This window comes from Geospiza fortis, unplaced genomic scaffold (genome assembly GCF_000277835.1).
Source record: "Geospiza fortis unplaced genomic scaffold, GeoFor_1.0 scaffold12, whole genome shotgun sequence".
Classification (NCBI taxonomy): domain Eukaryota; kingdom Metazoa; phylum Chordata; class Aves; order Passeriformes; family Thraupidae; genus Geospiza; species Geospiza fortis.
The window spans coordinates 3,547,679-3,559,010 of NW_005054323.1; the positions used below are offsets into that span (position 1 = coordinate 3,547,679).

At 41.4% G+C, this 11,332-nt stretch overlaps 1 protein-coding gene across 1 annotated transcript in view; it reads left to right on the forward strand.

Annotated features, from left to right (window-relative positions):
- The first annotated feature begins 5,123 nt into the window (after positions 1 to 5,123).
- The window catches only part of MLLT3 (MLLT3 super elongation complex subunit), a 119,489-nt gene continuing 113,280 nt past the window's right edge, over positions 5,124 to 11,332 (forward strand). Inside the window, exon 1 of the mRNA XM_005420884.2 lies at positions 5,124 to 5,405. Within this exon, the coding sequence (XP_005420941.1) occupies positions 5,124 to 5,405 (282 nt within the window). The remainder of the gene's footprint in view (positions 5,406 to 11,332) is intronic.

The window sequence follows — 11,332 nt, forward strand, 5'->3', positions numbered from 1 at the left end:
CTGCGGAATGAGCGTGTCAGCCTCTAGATGCTGTGGCAGGCAGTCATCAGCGAGTGCAGGAACATCAGGAAGACCCTGGACGTGAAGAATAAATGGTGCTCTGGTTGCTGCAGGTTGCCACGTAATCGCAGAATCAATTAGGTTGGAAGACACCTCTAAGAACATCCAGAGTGCAGCTCTCTCAAAGACAAAATAAGAGTTTAAACCCAGTTCTGATGCATTTCGGTAACTGCTCTGCTACTAGCTGGTAACCACACATCTGTGTGTGTATTCTGTATTCTCAGTTAAGGTTTTTAGTTTAATACAAAACAGCGTTTCTGTTCCCTAATATCAAAAAAACACACACCTTCTGCGAGGCACATATAACATAAGAGTGCCTCCCAGTGAAAATATTTTCAGAAAAATTCAGAAATATTTTGAAAGGAATTTGTTTGAAAATGGTTATGTTATTCTCTAAGGTTAGATTATTTTCTCTCTAGGTTATCTTCTCTGAGTTGGTTTGAGCTGAAAGCAGTAGAATGCTGACAAATGAGAAACAAAAGTCAATGTAGATAAGTGTGTCTAGTATTTCTTCAGTCTTTTAATTTAAAAACATCAGGAATATGCTGTTTTCAGTTTCACCAGCTAAAGCTGTAGGCAGTTTATGGTATCCAAAGAGCCCTGCCACTGCCTACATTGAATTGGTGGAAACACATGCACTCCCACTTCCAAGAGGCACTGAAAGCCCAGAAGTGACTCACTGTATTCTCTTGAGCTGCCTACAGGTGTACAATACAAAGGGAAGATCAATCAGATCCCAGAGAACATGTGGACCACTGGCTTTATCTGTGACCTCTCTGTAACAGCCATTTTCAAGCAGCACATACAAGTATTTGTGACATGGCTTTTGGTTCAGTCCACTCAGGCCAGGATGGGCTCCCATGTCTGCCTGATGCTGAGGTATCATAAAGTGAGGAAAAAGGACCTGTAGGGGCTTTCACAAGGATGTATTTCAGTCCATCTCTAGGTCACCACAGGTGGTGACATGAATCCAAAGGGATTGTTCAGTCCTTTCTGCCCATTCCATGCTTTCTGCTTCATCTAAGAACATCTTGCTATTGTTGACATTTTGTGATTAGTAGTCAGCTATGAAGGGCCACCCTCCACCCATGCAGAGCATCCGTGCACTTTGATGCCAATCCAGTGTGAGGGCAGAACTGAGAAAAAAGTCCCTGATTTGTATGCTCACAGGCTATTGAGATAAATAAGAGTGGAAAATGCTTAACTCTTGCCAGGGAGAACTCTGCAACTCACAAGATTAGGCTTGAAATGCCGTACTGAACTTTATCCTGTAGGAATTCATAGATAAAAACTCTCTTTGTATTAGTGCAAGCAAGGCCCGTGGCATTTTTTGACTGCCTGTGCAGAACTTTTAATTTTATAATTCCAGGTTGCAGAGCTTGCCTGACAAGTGAAGTGTATCTCAGTAGCATGCCATCCAGGGAAACTTCTCCAGCTGTGTGTTAGCTCCGTGTTATGCCCTAGACATGGGAGCCTTAGTTCTGAGTACAGTTCCAGGTCTGCTACTGCCCAAATGAGCATTAGCCAAAATGGCCTTCAATTTGATGCAAACTGAGATCTCCTGAGATTAATGGAGCACCTAGTAATTTGTTTTGGTGCAGACCATTGATATGTGTTGATACTGTGAAGCACCTTGCCTTGACAAGCAGCTCACCAGAGGTTTCATGCTTGGTGTGAGAATATCAGGAGTATCACATCCATTCTGTGGATTACTCGACTGTGATGTGCAATTGCTAGCACTGTTTCTAAGCCCTGAGTTTCATGCTGGTCATCTAAGGACATTGAGGCGTGAGAACGCTGTATGTAACTGGAATGCTCTCACAAAGGGTTCTTGGTAGCTCCGGAGACTCAGCTGTGTCTTGAGACAAAAGGAACCCATCTCATCTTCGTGAAACCATTTACTGTCCTATGGTCTCAATCTGTTTTTATTACATATTTTTCTAGGCTGATATCTCAGAAGCAGGAAAAAAGCAGAAGATATCTCTTAAAGAACTTACTTAAATTTACAGATATTGCTTTTGATTGCCTTTCAACTTGCAAGGCTTATAGAGCTTGACTGTGAAACGGAGATATGTTTCCTGTAGTGGCTTGAAGTGGTGTCCCCAGCTTTCAAGGTCTTCCATTAAAGTAGGAGAAATACTTGGTGGTTCTGAAGGTAGCATCAATGTCAAAGTTAAAACTGGGTTTGATTCAGAGCAGTTTATATCTGCTGCAGATTATGCAGAAAAATGTTTTCCCTAGAAAATTTTTGAAATCAGTTTTCCCTTTTGAAAGAAATTTGACATCTTTGGAAGGTATCTCCAACAAGATTTCTGCTGGTCTTAATATGGTCTATCTGTTATACAAAAACTAATAAAAATAGAGTTCAGCTAACTTGTATTGGGCTACCAAATAGGACTACCACCCTCCAGTTTGTGTGACAAGAGTCCTTGAAAGGGTCAGCAAATCTGTGAAAACTGCCCTGTTCTCTGGCTTGTGAATTTTCTTCCAGGAATAACACTAGGCAGGAGTCATTGTCTCCAGTTACACCTTTTCTAGGATATTCTAAGTTGTTTTATTATGGGACAATCTAATTCCATCAGGGTTATGCATGGTAATGCGCTCCAAGAAATGCCAGAAGGTTCTCTTGGCAGCATTTGTAATGTGCTGTAAGGTCTCCCACTGAAGGTTACTATGCAATTGAAAATCATACAGTAATAGCACTGATAATGGACTAATCTGCATATCTAATTTCTTACATGGAATTTTATCCAAACCAGAAAGCAATTCTGGCTTTAATCATAAAGCAGAGAAATAACAAAAGTTCCAGTTAAGAATATATTGCAGAAATCAGTAGCAGCAAAGCCTACCACTATTGAAATATATTTATTTTACATCTCTTGAGCCTGATAATGAAATACAGTTTTAGCAAATGGACCTGCCTAGTCAGCTAAGTCTTTAGCCATTATAACTGAGACGACTCATCTAAAATGCATTCAACTTGCAATGCAGCTGCTTTTCCTCCAAGCAGTAGTCAGCTATGAAGGGCCATCACTCCACCCATGTAGAGCTTCCATGGACTTCGATGCCTATCCAGTGTGAGGGCAGAACTGAGAAAAAAGTCTCTGATTTGTATCCTCACAGGCTACTGAGATAAATAAGAGTGGAAAATGCTTAACTCTTGCCAGGGAGAACTCTGCAACTCACAAGATTAGGCTTGAAATACCGTACTGAACTTTATCCTGTAGGAATTCATAGATAAAAACTCTCTTTGTATTAGTGCAAGCAAGGCCCGTGGCATTTTTTGACTGTCTGTACAGCACTTGCTTTACTGAAGGGTAATGTAGAAAGTTTGAGGCATATTTCTGACAAAGATAATTGCACTGTTGGTTTCCCATGGATTGTACCAAGTGACAGAGAGTTTTTAAAGAGATAGAAGAATTTTTGGCATCAGTTCTCACTCTCAGGCTCATGGATCCTACAAAGCCCTTTAATATATTTATTCATGAATGAAAAGGAATACCTAGTGGGGTGATAACTCTGAAATTAAGACCTCACCAGAGAATGGTTTCATACTACTCTGTACAACTAGATCTGATTTTATTCAATCAGTGGCAACAACAGTTACAATATTAGAAAGAAGTCACCCTTTTGTTGTGGAATACACTGTAACAAATTTGTGTCCTATACAAGGCGGAAATACTTTTGAAACAGTACACAACTCAAACCTTATTGCCACTATGTGCCCATGAGTACACTTCTAGTGCTGGATAATATAACTTTGAAAAGGTACAGTGGGGCCAAACATTACTAGTATGAGCAGGTGATGAACACGTCAAGGAAACTGGAAGCAGATGTAACTGTTGTTCCTTTGCACAATCAAGATGTAACTTTGTAGGTGGTTCATCTTCATAGTCTCATGGACAACAGTGAATGAGATACACTGTGAACAGCCAAGGACCAGTAATAGAAGCTGAACCTCTCTAGACTGCAAAACAACAAACTGCATTCTATTCTCATTTACATGATACAGCACAGCAAAACCTAAGTAATGAAGTTAAGGATGTGATTTAGATTGTTTTATGCCTCCACTTTTTTTCTTTAAATGAACATTAGCTAATTTCACAAAACTACAAGAAGACTGCTCAGGAGTCACTAAAATACATGAGTATTCCCATTGTTGTCACTGAGATTAACAAGACTATTAATTTGTTTAGATTTATTCAGTGTGTGTTTGCAAGTCATGATGTGACTTTAGCAAGACCAGGGAAGTGATCATCCCCTTACTGGTGAGGCTGCACCTTGAATCCTGTGTACAGTTTTGGGCTCCTCCTTCACTACAGAACAGACATTTTGCCCAAGCATATGTCCAGAGAAGGAGAGCAAAGCTGCTGGAGGGTCTGGAGGACAAAATATACAAGTAGCACTTGAAGGAGCTGGGGTTGTTTAGCCTGGAGACAATGAGCCTGAGGGGAGACTGTATCTCTTTCTAGAATTCCCCTGAAAGACTCCTGGAATCCATTTTCATAAAAATCATTGCACCTTTTTACCCTAGTCTCTCAAGGATTTCCTTGAGGTGGGGATGCAAGGGCAGAACATTGATGAATGATGTGGTGGGAAACTATTGCTCTTGCTCTATGTTTATATAAATGTACATATACATGCATACATATATTTTTTTTTTCTACACACACACACACACACACATGTTGGGGTTCATGTTATTTTACTGTTTAAGAGTTGGATTTTACAAGTTTTATGTTTATTCCCGTTAAGATGTATGGGTTAAATATGGCGACAGGAGCAAGGGGATTTCCAGGGCTCCCTCCCCTCTCCAGACAGTCAGTTATCTGTCAATCATTTATGTCCTCCCTATTCTATGTTAATTCCACTGTCCATCAGGTCAGTCCCTCCTTAGTTGCCCGGGCGACCCCCTTGTCCATCACCCCCGACCCACTCCCCAGCTCTGGAAGATTCTGTGGGGTTCGGGTGGTGATTGGGCTAGGGGGAAAGTCCACACCTTTTGTTTTTGTTAATTGGCTGTTCTGTGTCACCTCATTTGATGTTTCATGTGTTGATTGGTCATGTATGTTTTGCCCTCCCCCTGGGGTCGGTCTTATAAGGCCAGACCAGGGGGAGGATCCTTGTCAGTTTTCTGTGACCCCCAACCCTTTCGCTTCTACCCTGCCCTCAATAAACCTTCCCTCAACCACGGAAAACTGATCGGCTCGCTTCTTCCCTCCTGCGCTCCGCTGCTTCTCGTGGTGCCTCTGCCTTCGGCTTCCGTCTGCTTTCTTCAGGTCGCCACCTGTGGCTTCTACCGCCCAGGGGACCTGAGTGGCCAGGGTTTTGGGCTCTGCCGCCAGGTAGCTTGCCCTACCCCGGTCAGGACAGACTGTGGCCGCTCTGTCACTTCCTCCGGAGTCTCAGCTCTGTGGAGCAGCCAGGCCAAGTCTCTGAGCGACCGCACACACACACACATTTGTATGTATTTGCAGTCTGAAGTGGATAAAATGTATAGTTTTGGTCAGTTTAAAGATGCTGTCTGAGGAACAAATAATGGAGAATGGGTGAGGCAGCAGAGCATTGAAAGGTGGAAATTGCAGTAAATCAGGATAGCATGCTTTTTGCATTTGTATCTTTTGGAGAGCTGGGAAGTTTTTATTGGAAATTGTAAATATATGTAAAAGTGTCTGGAATTGATGACACATGGTGATGAAAAGTATTCTGATAGGAAATTCATTGTTCATTGAGGGGTCCCTACCATTAGGAGAAGTGTAAATGAAGTACACCTGCTTACTAGTAAAATCTATTGAATTCAGTGGGCCACACAGAGCTTATATAGAAGGGCCTCTGAATCCTGAATGGCAAGTCAGAATATACAGGCTGCAGATTCATTGATCCCCTTCTAGCAGCTGGCAAAACATGTCTAGCCATCTTAATTCTGTTTTGTTCCCCTCTACGACTTCATAAAAATTACTTCTGGTTTCCTCACTATGCTGTGATTATTGCCTGACTCCTGTATGTTGACCAATCATGCTTTACAGCTTTCTCATATGTGAAAATTGCTATATTCAAATGTATCATATTCATATGATTTTTGTTTAGATTTCTGAAATGTGCCTATGAAGCTCCTAAGGCCAGACTTCTGAAAATATGTATGTAATATATTCTTTAAACTTTGCAATGTTCTCTCAAATGTTGAACTAGCTGTGTACTTCAGTTTCTCTGTTCTCCAATACTACTTTTGCTTACATGCTTTTTTCTACTTCTTAATTTTTTCTATTTTTTTTCAGGGCCAAAACTTTCTTCTCACTGTGTTTAACTGCTTTCAACCTTCATACCTTATCTGGTTTTTTTCCTGGTTAAATAATTTAGTTAGTCTCTTTATTTCAATTTGCCATCCATAAAGTTGGAGTAAAACTTTCTGAATCAGTGAGGGCATAATCAAGGATTCATTAAATATGAGGACAGCTAAGACCCAGTGGTGATATGAGTACTTATCACTGATTTAAAAATCTGGTTTTCACTAGGAGTTTTTCACTGAGGTAATGTTAAGCCATGTCAGATTCTCATTTTCTAGTGATACTGGGAATAAAGAAGATTTGGCTAGCTCTCACAATGAACGTGAAGATAGCGTAGTCTTGTACCTTTCTGATACTCTTGTAATGAAGCTGTAGAATAACATAACTATTCTATGACCAAGACATGGTGGTCATCTTATGCATAAATTCCTGAATTAGATAATGGTCAACTTTTAATGGTAACTAATGGTAACTAATAGTGGTATACTGGGTTTGCATGGCAAGGTTTTTCGTAGTGGGGGCTACAGAGATTGCTCTTGTGAGAAGCTCCTGGAAGCTTCCTCCATGTTTGGCAGAGCCAAAGTCAACCAGCTCCAAGATGGACATGCTGCTGGCCAAGATTGGGCCAATGAGAAATGGTGGCAATATCTCTGTGATAACAGATTTAAGAAGGAAATAGAAGTGTTGTGCAGATATAACTGCAGCCAGAGAAGAGGAACAACTCTGCAGACACCAGGGTCAGTGCAGAAGGAGGGGCAGGAGATGCTCCAGCAGGTGCTGGAGCTGAGATTCCCCTGCAGCCCGTGGTGCAGACCGTGGTGAAGCAGCTGCGGCCCATGGAGGATCACAGGGATGCAGAGATCCACCTAAAGCCTGTGGAGGAGACCCACAGCTGAGCAGGGGGTGCCTGAGAGGAGGCTGGGACCCCGTGGGAGGCCTGTGCTGGAGCAGGCTCCTGGCAGGAATCTGCAGACCTGGGGAGAGAGGAGCCCACACCAGAGCAGATTTCCTGGGAGGAATTGTGATCCATGGGGGACCCAGGCTGGAGCAGCCTGTCCTTGAAGGACTGCACCCCGTGCAAGAGTGACCCACATTGCAGCAGTTTGTGGAGGATTTACCCTTGGGATGGACTCACATTGGAGAAGTTCTTGGAGAACTGTCTCCCGTGGGAAACACCCCACACTGGAGCAGGGAAAGGAGTCCCCTTCCTGAGCAGTGGGAGAAACAACATGTGATGAACTGACCATAACCCCATTCCCTGTCTCCATGTGGTGCTGGGGGGAAGGAGGTAGAGCTGGGAAAGAGGGAGGAGTGGGAATAAGGTGTTTTAAGGTCTTACTTTACTTCTCATTGATTTTGTTAGCAATAAATTTAGTTAATATCTCTAATTCAAGCCTGTTTCCTTCATGATAGTATTTCATGAGTAGTCTTTCTCTATCCCTATCTCAGCCTATGAACCCTTCGTTGTATTTTCTCTCCCCTGTCCAGCTGCAGAGGAGAGTGAGAGAGAGATGTTTATGAGTGTCTGGCATACAGACAGGGTCAATCCATGACAATGTTTTTGGTGCCATAACTTGGATTCAAATTGAGGCTGCTGCCACCACAAGAACCTGATGCAGAGTGAAGATGGTCACACAATTGCTTTATATTTGACTGATGGCTAATGGAGTGATTTCCTGTCAGGCCAGAAATTGAGAACACTGATTTCAGTGAAGTTACTCCCTAATAGCTCCCTTGCACATGTGATCAGACTGTCCTGGCTATGGCTGGAGAAATCCAAAACAAGTTCTCTGAACTTAGTCATTACACAGCTGTAAACAGAGTAGAGCATTTGACTTTATTTCTCTGACTAATAGGAGCATTTCCTCTAGGGACACCACCATTGTGAGGAAATAAACCCCTAAACAATTCCTTGTAGGTCTTTCAAAAAGACTTTTCCACTTTCGATGAATTTCCTTATGTGTCCCTAGAGACTACAAAAAAAAAAAAAAGAGTAACCTTTTTTTACTGTAATATTGTGCACAGCCAAGGCCCCTTTTTGCATTTATCTTCTGTTGTTATTGCTGTGTTCCTCAGAGGTGACCAGTGGTGAATTATAAATGGTTTTATATTGTTTTCTAAATCATGCAGCCCTTGGTCTTCCAGATCCTTCCTATTGGTAAGGGAGTTTATATGTTTCTATCTGAAGTGCTTATTTTCCATTTGATTTGTGGTTAGAAATTAACAAGCCAATAAAACCTCAAAACAGGCACACATTTGGCTCAGACTGCTTGGCATTTGTTCATCCTGTATAGCTAACCAAAGAAAGCCAATCCAGACATAGTATTCTGCCACTAGATCCTGGCAGTCAGGGTGGCATTACAAAGAAACTTTGTAAGTCATATTCCTTGTTGCATATGTAAGATCAGCTGTAGGCTTATTTTAACTTTTTGGCTCTGATTCAGGCCATTGTAATCAATATCTGGTTTGGATCAAGATTGGCTATGATTTTTTTCTATTGTCTGCATAAGAAAAGAACTCAAATATAGAGAAATTCTGACTGATGGTACATTTAAAAGGCACAGTGGTTTCATTTATAGCCAGTAATATCAGCTTTTTCAGTTCATAGTGTATTTTGAAATATTTGAAGACAAGGCCTATTTAAGAGTCAGTTAGACTTGGATTACAAAATTGAAACTTCAAATAGAAATTTAAAACAGCTGTGTTTAAAATATTGAAGACAATTAAATGTATCCAAATGAGCTGGGAAACAGTCTTCTTTTTTGTGGCATAAGACATATCTGCTTTGTGTAAGAAAACAATACAGAAAGGCAGCAATTCCTTTCAGTCGTGCATGGAATCGCCACACAACGGAAACAGTACAGCTATGAAATACAGCTCCTGTTAGGTCAGATGTAATGGTGCACTAACACTTCTACACTCTATTCACAGCTGTATACAGAGCAGAAATTTTGACTTGTATTCCATGTAAGTCAGGGATCTGGAATCTCTGCATCATGTGTCACAGCTTGATGCAGGTGTGACTGTAGACTTCTGAGCACAGGAACTGGTGCCTTTCAGGAAGCCTACAATTGTATCAGTTATTTCAGCACACATAAAAAGTACAAGCATTTTTAGCATTGCAGGAGTTGATTACATAAACATTCAGGTTGTTATTGTTGTAAATGTCTTTTATTTTCCAGCAGCTGAGTAATTATACCCTGGTAAACCTTGTTTAAGCAGTACTGTATAGCACTTGTAGAAAATTGCCTTCACCTTTATAACTCTGTAGTTCTTTAAGCCAGTGTCTTTGCACATTCATATGCACATAATTACATCCATCTGCTATAATGAGATCAAAGAATGTTTATTTAAACTGTTAATCCAAAATGAAGTCAATAGTTGCACCAGTTGTCACTTAACAGCTCGAGATTGTTCTTTGATTTTTGCTCCTGTCAGCCAAAGATTAAATTTGGAATTAATGAAATTTTTATATTTTAAAATCATAGCTGTAATTGCATCTCAACCCCTTCAGCTTGAATACAAATGATGCATTTGGGTTTGTTGTTTAAAAATCAACATTCCTTCACAACTGTCAAACAGTAAACAACTTCCTTTTCTTTTCCAAATTTGAGCATGAATCAGCAGATGTTTCTGAGTAATGATTACTCCACTGAATGGTCTCAGTTAAATTAGCTAAAAAGACACTTAGAATGAATGAAGTTAGGTAATAGAAGCATTTCTACTGTGACACTTGGTATGTGTCATAGGAAAACAGCTTGTAGTGATTCAGTCCCATTTCAAGTCAAGAGGACAAATAATTTTGTCGAAATACATAACAAATAAGTCAGTGTTGAAGGACTCCAGAGAACAATCCAACTCCATTCCTTCCAGTAGCATCCCAATCTAGGAAGATGATGCTCTCTTCAGATGGGTCCTGACATCTGGCAGCACTCTGCATTAAGCTCGGTGGTGGTCCAGCCTCTGTCCTTGCATGCACAGTCCTTACCCAAGAACAAAGTTCTAAACTTGCCAGAATCAGCCTTTGGTGCGTTTATGGACTCAGCAGGAGTTCTTATTTTTGCTGGCTTGCCTAATTCAAGGTTATTAGAAGATATGTGAAATTTCAGATATACACATCAGGATTTTAAAACATGGATATTCATATAGATGGATGTTCATATATATTTCAAGTCACATCGTAATTTGCGGAATTTTTACAAATTGTATTTATCCTTTTCAACTTAGTACTGATTTTATTAATCAGGGCTTATAACATCTTTAAGAAAAGGAAATGCAGCTCAGTAGCTTCGAAGGAATTACTAAATCATGCTAAACTTTGGGCAATGTGCGCTCATTTCCGAAATGAAAAGAGAAGATAGAAATCGTGGTCTTCTGGAGAGGTCAAATAAGGATATTATTAGCTCCAGGGCTCGGCGCGCCATCTCTCGGTGACACCTGCAAGGCCCAGGAAGAGTGTTCCTGCGTCCAGTCACTGGGCCAGCACTGTCATGGCAAAGATTGTCAAAAATACAGTTACCGAAAGGACTAAATCAGTTGTCGACGTGCCAAAAGTTACTACGGGCAATTTTTTGACAATGTAATAGCTATTGGAAAATAGTCGTCTCACGAACGCCAGCACCGCGATTTAGACATTCTCAGTCAATCGCTTGCTTCATCTCCACAGTGGTATTTTCCCCTGGCAGGGAGCCCCACGTTATCTGCCATACACGGACGAGATACGGAAATGTTTGAGGCAGCAGCCGTGTTTTAGGAGACTCAGCCCGTTACAGGTAGAAATAGCAGCTGGCGCTACAAACGTGTTGAAGAATCGCGTTTGTTATTTCCTGCCTGCTGCATGCCTATCATCACCTGCCGTCCCTGTGCAAGTCGGGCATTCCCTTGCTGTCCTCTTCTCTTTGTTTTTGCAAGAAGGTTCATTGGGGGCTTTTCAGAGGGGTTTTTTAGCGCCGGGCGCGGACAGCGCCTGAGGCGGAGCCGTCGCCGAG